The sequence below is a fragment of the Symsagittifera roscoffensis genome, chromosome 2 (assembly GCF_963678635.1).
Source record: "Symsagittifera roscoffensis chromosome 2, txSymRosc1.1, whole genome shotgun sequence".
NCBI classification, from domain to species: Eukaryota; Metazoa; Xenacoelomorpha; order Acoela; family Convolutidae; genus Symsagittifera; species Symsagittifera roscoffensis.
The window spans coordinates 60,731,240-60,747,911 of record NC_087063.1 but is presented as its reverse complement, the minus strand read 5'-3'; the positions used below and the strand labels follow the sequence as shown (position 1 = coordinate 60,747,911).

At 36.8% G+C, this 16,672-nt stretch overlaps 1 protein-coding gene across 1 annotated transcript in view; it reads right to left on the bottom strand.

The window, feature by feature from the left end:
- Positions 1–15,422: 15,422 nt before the first annotated feature.
- LOC134839505 (uncharacterized) overlaps positions 15,423–16,672 on the bottom strand; it is a 48,548-nt gene continuing 47,298 nt past the window's right edge. Inside the window, exon 3 of the mRNA XM_063855083.1 lies at positions 15,423–16,568. Coding sequence (XP_063711153.1) covers positions 16,092–16,568 — 477 coding nt within the window. The 3' untranslated portion in view covers positions 15,423–16,091. The remainder of the gene's footprint in view (positions 16,569–16,672) is intronic.

The following is a 16,672-nucleotide window of genomic DNA, read 5'->3' as shown; positions in this document are numbered from 1 at the left end:
TGAGTGTTTGCAATAATAGCTTAGAAATTGCCTTCTTTCTCCAGTGTTTTGATTGGATGATTTGTACTTATTTTCGTAAAACTTGTCGCTTAATTATTATGTACTTGACTTACTTACAACAATTAAAATTCATATTATTTAGAAGCCAAGATTTTTCATCGGTGACTCAAATTTAAGCAATGCACTGAAAAAGCTCAACAAAACACCAAAATTGATTCGCTGCATAAAGTTATATTTTAAATCAAAAACGAAAAATGGAAAAAAAAGAAGAAAAAAGAACAGCTCCATTGTGAAGGGCGTCTTTGACGCTAAAGGTAGAATGAAGATGTTTGATTAACATTCTCTCTCTGACATCTAAAAAAATGAACTTCTCGAATTTATCTTGAAACAACAATGTATCGGACAAAAGTCTATCCCGTGAAAATTTTGAGGCCTATGCGATCGATTTTATACAATTTGAATTATAAGGTCAAACGGAATTTATTTCGCTTGTATATTTGTTTTGCGAAATGCTATTAAAAAGCAAAAACGTCTGATATAATTGCATTGGATCTTCGTTTTGGATATTTTTTCATTGCTCTCGATTCTTTCAATTTTTTTGTCAAGTTGAAAACTTACATCGAAAGTGTGGATGGGGGTCATTTTCAGCTTTAAAAAAATTGAAAACAGCCAAAAGTTTATGTGCACAGTGTTGGAACGGGTTGCTAGAATTTTATCTTTTTGCTCTAGTTAAATGGGTAGCTTTGATGATTTCTGCTGGTTTTCCTAATGCTTGTCGCTTTGTTGTAGTGTACTCGCTCAGTTAAACTAAGTACGACGATTTCCTAGCATTTATATTTGGATGCAAAAAATCATCTTAATCGTTGACCAAATTTGAGAAATGGAATAAATAAGCTAAAAACAACACCACTTTTGATTCGGTATATATGAGTTCAATTTTTGATAATTAAATACTTCCTGGACCTCTCTGACCCACAATATAATGATGGGCATCAAACCACAATATAATGATTTTATGGCGAGTGGCATCGATTTATCTCACTGGAATTAGAAGGGCAAACATCATAATTTTTCTCAACATCATTTTGCAAAAGGCTAATAAAAAACCAATTTGTGTTGCATGCTTGCATGAAAACTTTGCTTTGGATCTTTATTCAAACTTATCTGTTTTTCTTTCAGTTCTTAATGTGAAAGTTGAAGAATTATATCAAACTTTTGGATGGAGGTGAATTTCAGCGTTAAATTATTCGAAAACAGCCAATATTGTCAGGCTGAGCACAGGGTGATTGCAGTAGTTGGTCGAATCTTGTCTTCCTGCACTAGTAAGATTGGTTCCTGGATTTGTACTTGCTTTCGTAACAATTGCTTTGTTGTAAGGTTATCGCTTGGTATAACAAATTACAACGATTAAATATCATTTAATTTAGATGCAAATAGTTAATTTAGATGCAAATGGAGTTCAAATTTAGTTCATAAACGGAAATAGTGAAAAAAAAAATAAAAACGGCTCATTTGTGAAGTCTTGAATATGTCGCCAATGGTGGAATGGAGATGTTTGATGCTGGTTTCCTACCTGACATTTAAAAAAAAACAAATGTACTTCTCAAACTACTCTTTTCAAACAACAATGTATTGCCCAATGGCCTGTCTCGTGACTATTTTGGGGCCAATGGGATCTGGTTATACCATTTGAATTTAACTCGCTAATATATCTGTTTTGCAAAAAGCTCATAAAACACAAATATGTTTTGAACGTTTGCATTAGATCTTTGCTATAGATTTCTTTTTAAATCGAACTCAGTTCTTTCAATTTTTTTGTAAATTTGAAAATTTAACGCAAACTTGTGAGTGGGGCCATTTTCAGCGATAAAATATGTGAAAACAGCCAAAACCATAAGCGTCTGCGAATTTTACCTTTTTGCTCTAGTAAAAGTTAGTGCTTTGATGATTTGAGCTCGCTTTCGTAATGCTTGTCGTTTTGTTGTGTACTCGCTTAAATAATGGCTTACTTCACCATTTGAGCTTACGGGCTAGTTCACTGTAAATATCAATTTCACTGTCTGGACCAGCCAGACGAGATCCTCCGAAGCTCTTATCTCCGAACAAAAAACTGCAAAAAAGGCAAGAGCATGGTTTATTCCCACCAAAGGATACTTTGGACAGCTATGTTGACAATTTCGTATTTTTTTTTTTACTTTTTTTTTTCAAAAAAGTGGTTGTTTCAGAAATTCAACATCTGACACGTGACTAGGTTAGACACTCACTCTATTAGAGATCCTATGAAAAATTTTGCAGCAAGGGAATTATTAGCAGATCTCAGGTCATACAAACGCCGAAATAACGATTCAATAAAATCCCTGGCCTCTTGTAGGTCCCAACAGCTAATACTTTGAAATAACAGACATCGGATTTTTAGCGTAAAAAAAAGCAGAATCAATTACCTATCTGCAAGTCGAACTGTGTAACTAGTACTAGAACGCAATAACTGCAACTAGAACTTGATAACTGCAACTAGTTGTGAATGATGTACAATGCACCAACTACAGGGTGTTCCAAAACCTATGAGACTTTTGAAAAGGCTGTCATTTCTAACTGAATTGAGTGGACACATGAAAATTTGACGTTATAGACGAGATGTGGAAATATTTGTTAAAGTAAAAATCATTCATTTCAAGAGATGTTGAAAATGTTTCCCGCCATTTTCTTGACATTTGATCATTCGCTCGTGAATTGAGGCTGTGACAGCTGAAATCTGATCCTGTGTGATCCCACGACAGGAATTTTTAACCCTTGTGATCAGTTCGGCAGTGGTCCTGGGGTTTTCGCGATGAATTGCAGCACAACCATAGCCCCAGAATCAGTAGTCCAGGGGATTAAGGTCTGGGCTCTGAGCTGGCAAAGGAGTTTGGGAATTACGACAGATAATGCGGTCACCAAAAACAGTCTGTAGAAACTGTGATACTGCAGGGGTTTTATGGCATGTTGCGCCGTATTGTTGGAACCAAAGTTTCCTAATATCTCGCTGGTGTTCTACCAGGGGGCATACTTGGTTCCTGAGCATGTCGAGATAGACAACTTGGTTGACCGTTATTGGTCTTCCATTCTCATCTCTGAACCAGAAAGGGCCTATGACTTCGCCTTGTAGAAGGCCAGCCCAGCACAATATTTTGCTTTCGCCCTGATATCGAGTTTCTTCGAAATCATGAGGGTTGCAAGGTGCCCAAATACGACATTTTGGGTGTTCGACTCTGGGTCCAGAACCAACCATTTTTCGTCACTTCAGGGAACCTTCGAGTGAAAGTTTCGATCCTGAGATAAAAAACCACAAGCAAAATGTTTCTCACATTTCGTAATTTCCTTCTGATATTTTATGCAGTTTGTTGACTTTGAATGGAACAAACTTTAAGTCTCGCCTCAAAATCCGCCATAAACCGGTTGAGGGGATATCAAGTGCCCTTGATGACGCCCTTATGCTTGATTTGTGGTTGTTTTCATAGTGTCGGAACTCTCAGATATTTGTTATTTCGAATCTTTGGTCGACTACCTCTGTTGGTAACCTGTCCCACAAGCCTGTCTTGAAACCGTTGCCAATCACGTTGAAAATCGGCCAATCAAGGTGAACTTGCTTCTTTGCCTTCCCCAAATGGCATATGTTTCAAGAAATTTTCGCTTCACAGCAATTGCTGACAATTCTTTTGCGAATTGGAGGATAATGAATTTGCGCTGCTCATCATTGAATTTCATTTCTTTGATAAAATGAACGAGCTTGAAAAAACTGGCGTGAACAATTCAGTGAAGTATGGATTGAAAATAAAGAAAATGGCGCAAAACAATTTTTGTGTTTCTCCCAATTGTTATTTGTTCACGGATTCTCAAAATTCCACATCTCATCTATCACCCTGCGAAAAATCAGACTCATACATCATTTCAGTCAAAAATGACAGCCTTTTCAAAAGTCTCAAAGGTTTTGGAACACATTGTATATACCATTTTTAGCTTGATACGAATTCCAGGAACCTTTGAGTATCAATCCTGATTTAACTACAGCGCAACAAAAAAAACGTTAATGTTAATCAAATGTTCAATCGAAGCGTATTTGAGATATCTAAGCTCATAAAACAAAACTTCAACCTAAGAATTTGTATTACTAATTCGGCACCTTTAAAAATAGTAAGAACAGTGAAGTGCAGCAGAACTTTTTCCAGCCAAAATTATTTAATCAGAAAAAGTAGAATTAACTTCTGAACAGTATCGTCTGAGCCAGTGTTATTTTATCTTTTGATTCTAGAATGAAATTCAATTTGATTATAACTCACCTCCAATTATTAAAAACAATAAAAATTAGTAAAAACCTATCAAAATTTGGCAAATGGAAAGACAAATAACAAGTTTCTGATAAACTGACTAAATCAAACAGAATTGGATATGACTGAAATTTTGTTTGAAAATTTGCTACCGATCATCATACTTAACATCGATGCAACTCTGTGTTTTTAAAAATCTCCGGGTTATACATACCCAAAAGAACAATAAAATTTCTCGGTAAAACGAAAATGCTTTCTCCACGCCGAGTTAGAGTCTGATGTATAATTTCGTGGCATTAACAGAAAGAGAAGCATATATTATTATAGAGTGCGCTCTGCCGGTGTTGTTTCGGTAGAGTGTAATCGTGACCCGAAATTTAACACCGGCAGAGCGCACTATAGCTCCAGAGTAAATTTGGGCCAGCCTATCTGTACGAGCAAAACAACGAATTTCATCGAGAGAACCAGTCAAGTTAAAGTCGCCAGCTACTTCATTTTTGAGTCTTTTCTTCCGTCTCATTTACTTCTGATTTTTCTAAACAATTTATAAATTTCAACCTCCTGTAAAACCTTACTACTAGTCTTTGTTTATTTGTGGAGCCAAAGATCTTGTTTTGGTATGTATTTGTCGGGGTGTTCGGCGTTTCCAGCCAATTGAATGATTTCATCATTTTTTTCAATTGCCTGTTTCATTAAAGTTTTTTGAATTTTGGAAAAAAAATTACATACTTTTGATATTTATATGTGCGCTGTCGGCTTTTTAGCACTTCTACATTATTCATTAATTTTTAAAGAATTCTTAAGTTTTCTCTTTTTTTCTGGCACCATTTACCTATATTTGTTTCAAACGTACTCTCGAGTATAAAAATCAGTAACAAAGACACGCACAATCTGATGAGTTGGCTCTCAAATTTTGTCAGTCTTTTTCACGTTATTGAAAGCCTACTGAAAAAGAACGATTATTCTTCTTTTAAGCTTCGTTTGTAATTCACTGAGCATCTAGCAAAGAGATTCGCTAAAAGCATGGATGAAAAGATACAAAAAAGATTAAATAAGTTGTTTGAAAACAGAGACTCCGCAGAAAAAGATCTGTACAAATGCCATGCTCTCGTACTAAAACACATTGAAAATCAAAGCTGCTCGACAAAAATCGAGACAGTTATCAAAAAACGCAAAACTTTAATGAAACAGGCAATTGAAAAAAATGAGGAAATCATTCAATTGGCTGGAAAAGCCGAACACCCCCACAAATACATACCAAAACAAGATCTTTGGCTCCACAAATTAACAAAGACTAGTAGTAAGATTTTACAGGAGGCTGAAATTAATAAATTTCGTTTAGAAAAATCAGAAGTAAATGAGACTGAAGAAAAGACTCAAAAATGAAGTAGCTGGCGACACTAGGCCTAAATCTTCGCTTCAAATTGGAGGCACGTGGTCCAAAAGGTCAAATGTAGCTCTTAAGAAATCGAACACAAAACGAGCCATGATTCAAGTTCAAGCTCACGTTCCAGTCGGTATACGGATTGGAATCAAAGAACTCTATTGAGATGAACGCAATCTCGCATTGAATAAGTTGTAGTAAGAACTTGCCGGGAAGGCCAGCGTAGCTTTGAAGTTAAAACAGCAGCAAAATTAATTAGAATTGGAGGCCTTAGCTGAGGATCATAGGAGAAAAATAAGAGAAGTCGAGTTTGAATGATGGCAAAGGGAAGATGACCTATCTGCCGTAAGTGAAAAATTAGATAGGACGGCGAGTTTAACAAAAATCAGTCTTCAATTTGATGAAAAAAGGGAGGAGGATGGTACTAATGCCTCCTCGGTTTATTCTATCTAAGATCATACTTCTGCTGTCTCGGCCAACCAACCGGAAAACACATTTAATATTGAACAGCCAAGTCTTTCCACACCTGTGGTCGGATAGCAAGTGTTGGAGGCCTCGAGCCGGCCATATGCCCCTAAAACTACTAAAAACTATGTCTATTGATTGCCCGACCATACTAAAAGCTTTTCTTAAATTATTCTTTCCCTATCCCAGATGGTAATTGTCAGGAACAATTTACCTGCACTTGAATTAGGTGGGCAAACAGCATTTAATTCGCTATTACAGATTGGCAAAAATTTAACAAAGGTCCAATTTGTTTTGGATGTTTGTATGAGATTTTTGCTTTGGATCTTCTTTCAAATTAAACTCAGATTTTTCAGTTTGGATGGATATCATTTTCAGCATTCAATTATTTGGAAACAGCCAAAATGGCACGAGTGTGCACAGAGTGTTTGCAATAATTGCTTAAAAGTTGCCTTCTTTCTCCAGTGTTTTGATTGGATGATTTGTACTTGTTTTCGTAAAACTTGTCGCTTAATTATTATGTACTTGACTTATTTACAACAATTAAAATTCATATTATTTAGAAGCCAAGATTTTTCATCGGTGACTCAAATTTAAGCAATGCACTGAAAAAGCTCAACAAAACACCAAAATTGATTCGCTGCATAAAGTTATATTTTAAATCAAAAACGAAAAATGGAAAAAAAAGAAGAAAAAAAGAACAGCTCTATTGTGAAGTCCTGTCTTTGACGCTAAAGGAAGAATGAAGATGTTTGATTAACATTCTCTCTCTGACATCTAAAAAAATGAACTTCTCGAATTTATCTTCAAACAACAATGTATCGGACAAAAGTCTATCCTGTGAAAATTTTGAGGCCTATGCGATCGATTTATACAATTTGAATTATAAGGTCAAACGGAATTTATTTCGCTTGTATATCTGTTTTGCGAAATGCTATTAAAAAGCAAAAACGTCTGATATAATTGCATTGGATCTTTGTTTTGGATATTTTTTTCATTGCTCTCGATTCTTTCAATTTTTTTGTCAAGTTGAAAACTTACATCGAAAGTGTGGATGGGGGTCATTTTCAGCTTTAAATAAATTGAAAACAGCCAAAAGTTTATGTGCACAGTGTTGGAACGGGTTCTAGAATTTTATCTTTTTGCTCTAGTTAAATGGGTAGCTTTGATGATTTCTGCTGGTTTTCCTAATGCTTGTCGCTTTGTTGTAGTGTACTCGCTCAGTTAAACTAAGTACGACGATTTCCTAGCATTTATATTTGGATGGAAAAAATCATCTTAATCGTTGACCAAATTTGAGAAATGGAATAAATAAGCTAAAAACAACACCACTTTTGATTCGGTATATATGAGTTCAATTTTTGATAATTAAATACTTCCTGGACCTCTCTGACCCACAATATAATGATGGGCATCAAACCACAATATAATGATTTTATGGCGAGTGGCATCGATTTATCTGGAATTAGAAGGGCAAACATCATAATTTTTCTCAACATCATTTTGCAAAAGGCTAATAAAAACCAATTTGTGTTGCATGCTTGCATGAAAACTTTGCTTTGGATCTTTATTCAAACTTATCTGTTTTTCTTTCAGTTCTTAATGTGAAAGTTGAAGAATTATATCAAACTTTTGGATGGAGGTGAATTTCAGCGTTAAATTATTCGAAAACAGCCAATATTGTCAGGCTGAGCACAGGGTGATTGCAGTAGTTGGTCGAATCTTGTCTTCCTGCACTAGTAAGATTGGTTCCTGGATTTGTACTTGCTTTCGTAACAATTGCTTTGTTGTAAGGTTATCGCTTGGTATAACAAATTACAACGATTAAATATCATTTAATTTAGATGCAAATAGTTAATTTAGATGCAAATGGAGTTCAAATTTAGTTCATAAACGGAAATAGTGAAAAAAAAATAAAAACGGCTCATTTGTGAAGTCTTGAATATGTCGCCAATGGTGGAATGGAGATGTTTGATGCTGGTTTCCTACCTGACATTTAAAAAAAAACAAATGTACTTCTCAAACTACTCTTTTCAAACAACAATGTATTGCCCAATGGCCTGTCTCGTGACTATTTTGGGGCCAATGGGATCTGGTTATACCATTTGAATTTAACTCGCTAATATATCTGTTTTGCAAAAAGCTCATAAAACACAAATATGTTTTGAACGTTTGCATTAGATCTTTGCTATAGATTTCTTTTTAAATCGAACTCAGTTCTTTCAATTTTTTTGTAAATTTGAAAATTTAACGCAAACATGTGAGTGGGGCCATTTTCAGCGATAAAATATGTGAAAACAGCCAAAACCATAAGCGTCTGCGAATTTTACCTTTTTGCTCTAGTAAAAGTTAGTGCTTTGATGATTTGAGCTCGCTTTCGTAATGCTTGTCGTTTTGTTGTGTACTCGCTTAAATAATGGCTTACTTCACCATTTGAGCTTACGGGCTAGTTCACTGTAAATATCAATTTCACTGTCTGGACCAGCCAGACGAGATCCTCCGAAGCTCTTATCTCCGAATAAAAAACTGCAAAAAAGGCAAGAGCCTGGTTTATTCCCACCAAAGGATACTTTGGACAGCTATGTTGACAATTTCGTATTTTTTTTTCTCAAAAAAAAGGTTGTTTCAGAAATTCAACATCTGACCCGTGACTAGGTTGGACACTCACTCTATTGGAGATCTTATGAAAAATTTTCCAGCAAGGGAATTATTAGCAGATCTCAGGTCATACAAACGCCGAAAAAACGATTCAATAACATCCCTGGCCTCTTGTAGGTCCCAACAGCTAATACTTTGAAATAACAGACATCGAATTTTAAGCGTAAGACATGGTTTCTTCTTTTTTTTTTTAGAATTTCTCGACCTTTCGAATATCGAGCTGGTCTCAATTACGCTTGATAGCTCTTTTGAATTAAACAACTTTTTCTGCTGAAAAACTTCACCCTAATAAACAAAAAAAGCCGCTAATATGGTCGAATTGCAAGTGTTGGAGGCCAGAAGCCTGCCAAATGCCCCTAAACCTACTAAAAACTCAGCCTATTTTAGTGCCCGACCGTACTAAAAACATTGTTTCAACTTATTCTTTCCCTAACTCAGCTGGTAATTGTCAGAAACGATACGTTCCTTTTTGAGAATAAAAAGGCAGAATCAATTACTTATCTGCAAGTCGAACTGTTTAACTAGTACTAGAACGCAATAACTGCAACTGGAACTTGATAACTGCAACTAGTTCTGACTGATGTACAATGCACCAACTACAGGGTGTTCCAAACCCTATGAGGATTTTGAAAAGGCTGTCATTTCTAACTGAATTGAGTGGACACATGAAAATTTAACACGTTATAGACGAGATGTGGAAATTACATTTAAAGTAAAAATCATTCATTTCAAGAGATGCTCAAAATTTTTCCCGCCATTTTCTTGACATTTGATCATTCGCTTATGAATTGAGGCTGTGACAGCTGAAATCTGATCATGTGTGATCCCACGACAGAAATTTTCAACGCTTGTGATCAGTTCGGCAGTGGTCCTGGGGTTTTCGCGATGAATTGCAGCACAACCACAGCCCCAGAATCAGTAGGCCAGGGGATTCAGGTCTGGGCTTTGAGCTGGCAAAGGAAATTGGGAATTACGACTGATAATGCGGTCACCAAAATAGTCTGTAGAAACTGTTATACTACAGGGGTTGTATGGCATGTTGCGCCGTCTTGTTGGAACCCAAGTTTCCTAATATCTCGCTGGTGTTCTGCCAGAGGGCATACTTGGTTCCTCAGCATGTCGAGATAGACGACTTGGTTGTCTGTTATTGGTCTTCAATTCTCATCTCTGAACCAGAAAGGGCCTATGACTTCGCCTTGAAGAAGGCCAGCCCAGCACAATAATTTGCTTTCGCCCTGATATCGAGTTTCTTCGAAATCACGAGGGTTGCAAGGTGCCCAAATCCGACCATTTTGGCTGTTCTACTCTGGGTCCAGAACCCACCATTTTTCGTCACTCCAGAGAACCTTCGAGTGAAAGTTCCGATCCTGAGATAAAAACAACAAGCAAAATGTTTCTCACAATTCGTAATTTCCTTCTGATATTTAATGCAGTTTGTTGACTTTGAATGGAACAAACTTTAAGTCTCGCCTCAAAATCCACCATAAACTTGTTGAAGGGATATCAAGTGCCCTTGATGACGCTCGTAAGCTTGATTTGTCCTTGTTTTCATGGTGTCGCAACTGTCTTGAAATCGTTGCCATTCACGTTGAAAATCGGTCAGGGTGAACTTGATTCGTTGCCTTCCCCAAATGGCATATGTTTAAAGACATTTTCGCTTGACAGCAATTGCTGACAATCCTTTTGCAAATTGGAGGATAATGAATTTGCGCTGCTCATCATTGAATTTCATTTCTTTGATAAAATGAACGAGCTTGAAAACCGGCGTGAACAACTCAATGAAGTATGGATTGAAAATCAAGAAAATGGCGCAAAACAATTTTTGTGTTTCTCCCAATTGTTATTTGTTGACGGATTCTGAAAATTCCACATCTCATCTATCACCTTGCGAAAAATGACTCATACATCATTTCAGTCAAAAATTACAGCCTTTTCAGAAGTTTCAAAGCTTTTGGAACACCCTGTATATACCATTTTTAATTAGATACGAATAGGGCAACCTTTGAGTATCAATCCTGATTTAACTGCAGCGCAACAAAAAAAAATGTTATTCAAACGTTCAATCGAAGCGTATTTGAGAACTCTATGCCCATGAAACAAAACTTGAACCTATGAATTTGTATTACTAATTCGGTACCTTTAAAAATAGTAAAAACAGTGAAGTACAGCAGAATTTTTTGCAGCCAAAATTATTTTATCAGAAAGAATTAACTTCTGAACAGTATCGTCTGAGCCAGTGTTATTTTATCTTTTGATTCTAGAATGAAATTCAATTTGATTATAACTCACCTCCAATTACTAAAAACAAAAAAAATACAAACCTATCCAAATTTGGCAACTGGAAACACAAACAACAAGTTTCTGACATACTGACTAGTTCAAACTGAATTGGATATCACTGAAATTTTGTTTGAAAAATTGCTACGGACCATCATACTTAACATCGATGCAACTCCAATGTGTTTTTCAAAATCTCCGGGTTATACATACCCAATAGAACAATAAAGTTTCTCGGTAAAATGAAAATGTTTTCTCCGCGCGGAGTTAGACTCTGATGTATAATTTCTCGTGGCATTAACAGAAAGAGAACCTTATATAGTTACAGAGTGCGCTCTGCCGGGGTTGTTTCGGCAGAGTGCAATCGTGACCCGAAAATTAACACCGGCAGAGCGCACTCTAGCTCCAGAGTAAATTTGGGCAGTCTATCTGTACCAGCAAAACAACGAATTTCATCGAGAGAACCATTCGAGTTATCAAGTTTTTTGAATTTTGAAAAAAAATACTCACTTGGTATTTTTTTAATTTACATGTGCGCTCTTTCGACTTTTTAGCACTTCTACAATATTCCACAATTTTTAAAGAATTCTTAAATGTTCTCTTTGTTCTGGTACCAATTACTTATATTTGTTTCAAACGTACTCTCTAGTTTAAAAATCAGTAACAAAGACACGCACAAGCTAATGAGTTGGCTCTCAAACTTTGTCATTCTTTTTCACGAAATTGAAAGCCTGATCAAGTTTTCCAGCTTACCAGTAGGTAACGGTGCTTCTAGTCAACATGGTAAGGTGCTTCTTTTTATACATATAGACTATTGGAAACTATTTAAGAAAAAAACAAAGTTGTATTGAGCCAACAAATAAATCAAAATTCAGGCACAAGAACGTTCCGTGTCTGGACAATTGTTTCCAAGACATTTTTTTCCCGGACAAAAATTTCTGAAAATTAAAAAATGTCCAAGATATTTGGTTCCCAGACAACATTGTCCAAAACTTTCCAGCTAATTGACAACCCCGATAACAACCGGAGTATTTAAAAAAAATTTGAATAAGAACGATCAACTTGATGAGGCCGCGCAACTAGGCAATAAGACCAGAATTTTCACTGATTAGCATTAGAGACTCAATTAAACGAGGACTCAAATCAGTTACACATACCTGAACAATTATCGCTTGGTTGGTGCTCACGCCAAACGTAGCTTAGCTATGACTGATTCGAATATCCTTATAAAAGCCCTTGAGTTTGTGTTGAACCATGGAAATCCTTAAGGCAAAAAAAAACAACGAATTGCTAGCTTTTGATGCATACGCTTATTTCAACTATCGATTTCTGACAGACACTTCAATTTCGTGGCGATGTGTTTTATCAAAATGTGATGGCCGCCTGCGCGATTGGCTGGATGATCAAAGTGAATGCACAAATGATCACAATCACTCCCCAGATCCAGCTGACCTTGAAAAGCGAAAAATCAGAGCAGCTCTTAAAACTAGAGCAGTTGTAGCAGATGAGCCTTCTAGGCAAACAATTATTTCCGTTCAATGTGACCCTAACAGAAAAACATCAGCAGCAGTGATTCCAAACTGTTAACCCAACCAGAGAACCGTCCACAGAGTCAAGCCGGCCCAGAATGCAGGAACAAAAATTAATAATTGGTTTTGAACTACCAGACTTGCTGAAAGTCACTCACAGTGGCGAACGCTTCCTTCATTTTGACTCTGGTCCAGATGATACTAAGCGAATTATGGTTTTCACCACTCTTCCAGGACTGGATTTCCATAGTGGTGCTGATGATTGGTTCAACGAGGCACGTTTTCAACGGCACCGAATGTTTTTTTTTTCAGATAAGCACAAAACATGCATCAGCTGAAGGAGTTCTGGTCCCTATTGTGCATCCAGATTGCTTCCAGACAAGAAAGAATAGTCTGATATTCGACTGTTAAACTGTTTCGAAATAGAACTTCCCAAATAAGCAACCATTGATTTCGAAATAGCGGTCAAAAATGCACTTACATCCCAAGCCAAACATTTAAAAATTCAATATTGTTATTTCTATATGTGCCAAAGCATGTGGCGCCACGATCAGTCTACTGGAAAAACAAATAACTATAGACTTGACTGACCTGCAGTTCCGTGAGCATGTAAAAATAAAAATAACTATAGGATTGATCTGGAGTTCCGTGAGCATGTAAGAATGCTACTAAGTACCGCTTTCTTGCCAGTAAGCGACGTTTCCAAGGCATTTGAAACACTGCAAAAAACGTGCCCCCGACAGCTCAACCGATCTTCAACTATTTTAAAGATAACTACATAGGCCGACTGGCGGCAAATGGCTCTCGTCAAAAACCTAGATTTGACATTGAGAGTTGGAGTTGCCAAGCTTGATGAATGTAATCAAGCTTTTCTTTCTTACCCCCTTTCCTTCTTACCCAACCGAGTCAACTCACATCGAATTTGCCCTATTCACCCAACTTTGGGTTTTTCGTAAAGAATTTTCAACCAAATTGAGAAAGAAAAACTTTTTCCGATCCGAGATTTTAACTTCCGACCTTTCATCTTGAAACTAATGACTTCACCGCTCGGTCTAAATTGCTTTGAACTTTTTAAAAAATTGTTTATCAAAACTCGGCCTCGCTTTAATTTTTCTATGGCTTTTGGTACATGAAGAACCTAATAGGAGAACGATCAAACATACGGAAAACATCAAAGAATTAAAGATCACAAGGTCAAATGGAAGAAAATAATTTCAGACATTTTCGTCTGGACAAAATGTCTGGTACAATTTTATAGTTTAGGACAATTTTGTCAAAGACACAAATGTCATGGACACAAATGTCTATGCACCGAACTTTCAATCCTCGTATATATAAACAATCAAGTTGTGTCCAATTTTTCCAGTCTAAATAAGAATTGACTAAAACCCGAATATGCTTTTCAGCCAAGTGTTGTTTCATATTTTCATGCTACAGTTAAATTCAATTTACTCAAAATTCAACCCAGGAAAAATTATACAGATGCGAAGCACAGCTTTGAACAACTTGCGATACGACAATAAATAGCACAGCAGCTAGTTCAAAAAAGACAAACGCCTGAGTAAAGAAAATTGAAACGAAACATTTTTAAATCTGACTTTTTTGTTTGTTTGGAATGCGGTTGGGTTTGAGGAAAGTTACTGAGAAACAGAGCGGCCAGTTTTCAATATGCAACAAAAACAAAACTTATCAAGTGGATACTGAGCAGACTATACTTGGGTAGAAGACTGTTGAGCCGAGACAATGCGCTTTAAAACATTTTGAGCCTTACGAAAATTCTCTAGCTTGACGGCCTCTGTGGAAGCACAAAAAAATCAAAAATTAGTCCTTCAAACGACAACTTTTGAGAAAATTAAACAGAAATAACATCAGTCGAAACCATTTAAGCCGAGACAAAACCTTTAGAAGAAAAACTAAATCTGTCAATGGAACTGCCATTTAAAACGCAAACATGCTCAAAAAGTCTGTTGCCAGACATTGTCTTCTGCTATCATCAAAACTATCAAACTAAATGAATCAATTGATCTTATTAAACTAGTATTCAACCTGTTCAGTGGACTGTAGGAACTTCACTTGTGGGGTTGATTCCGGGGCCGTTTCCATATGTGTCAGAGAGCTGGATTGTTTGCAACCAGCTTGAAAGTAGCCAAAGTGGCAAGTTTTGGACTCACGCGCATTTTCTTTGGTATTTATTCGAGATGGCATTATTTATCGCGGTATTTATTTAGCGTTATTTATTTAACTGTCTTAGTTTAGTTGGCTAATACCATATGCCAAACCAGTATCACCCAGATTACAGGCATAAACTACCAGATAAAAAAGCTAATTATGGATGCATTCGAAAATGCTTTGTCACCAGAGGATTATTACGATTTTTAACGCTACCATTTTCGATTTTTTATGCCTTTTCATGGGTAGCAAAGCTTTTTCTGATTATTTCCTTTTTTTGGTTGAACAGGGACCGCGAAGACTTTGAGAGCGGCGTGTATCGTAATACACGTTCTCCTTCGCAACCAGATACGATTCGATGGTTTTTTCGCTTGCCCCCTTGGTGACGTAGATTAGCCTACGTCGCCTTTGATTTTAATTTTGACCAGAAAAGAACCGTCAAAAATCTCCTATTATGAAATTTTTTTGCGAGAAAGATTTGGTCAAAAACCACCTTGAAAAATTTTCGACCACGGAGATTATCATCATGCGAAAAGATTTGTTTTTAAAGATTTATTACCCTGACGAAACAAAATTGCGAAAAGATTTGTTTTTAAAGAGGGCATGTTTGGCATATATTTCCCAGGCAAAACAGAATTTCCCTGGCGAAATAGGTAAATTTCAAACTGAACTGTTAGAAAACCCCAGTCCATTTTCAAATAAGATTCAATTGGATATCATGATGAATTTACCAGATATGACATAATCTGCGACCATTACCTCAAGACAGACCATGTAAAAACATCGCTTGCACCTATTCCCTCGGCAGCGTATCAATAACCAATTCAAATAACAGGTTACTGAAATGCAGGCCAAATGTAACTAAAAATTTTTTTTCCAATCTTTTATCTAAAATTTGCTCAGTGCTCGCCTTATTTTCATCTTCTTCTAATAATATCATACAAAAATCACTGCTTATTTGAGCTTAGAATTACTTTTAGCCAAGAAAAAAGCACACAGTTGCACGAACAAATAAAAACATTAAGTAAAATATTGAAGGCTTAAGATCAATTTGAACAAATAATTGAACTAAGATGAATTCGAAACGAATGGTTCGTGGTTGTCTAGCAGCCATTTTTCGTCGAAATGAACAGTGGAATAAACACGTTTGGGGCTGCTTGATTCCGATTGTTGAAAAATTATTTGATTGCTGCAATAATTACTTCTGAGGCAGTTTCTAAACCACTTTGAACGGCTGCGAATTTGGAATAGATACAATTGTGCCTGTTCATCGGTTCTCTTTTTCCATCATTTGCAATTACCATTTCATTTTCCGATAGTTTTACCTCTTCCAATAATGAGCTTAAAGGCCAATTCACTGTAAATATCATCATCACTGTCCGAACCATCCTCGTCTTCAGAAACCCTGCATTTGTTCTCAGATGAAGACGAGCCAGACGAGCTCCTGCCGACTCTGGTCCCTCCCATTCCCAAGGCAAATCCGGAAGGAGCAGGAGCCTGGCTTCTTCCGACCGAAGGATAGCTTTGAGTAGCTATGTTGACACCATTCATTTCATATGAAGTGAAGTTGCTCCCCCTGCCTCTGCCTCTTCCCCGACCCCTTCCCACCGCTCTCGGGTAGTCACTGTTAGTTGAAGTCCGCAATCCCAAATTAACATTTGTTGCCTTTTGCGGTGCTAATGTAGTTTCCAGTAGAGCACCTCTATTCATTGAGTCAGAAGTGCGTAATGGGGTCGGTCCATTGAGGCAACGAATCATGTACGGCTTCCCGGGTTTGCCGGTCTGAATAAACAACTTCGAAAGTCTGAATTTAGAACTTCCAACTTCGGCTCTTTTCTCCTACCCCTACCCCCCCCCCCCCAACACACACACACACACACACACAA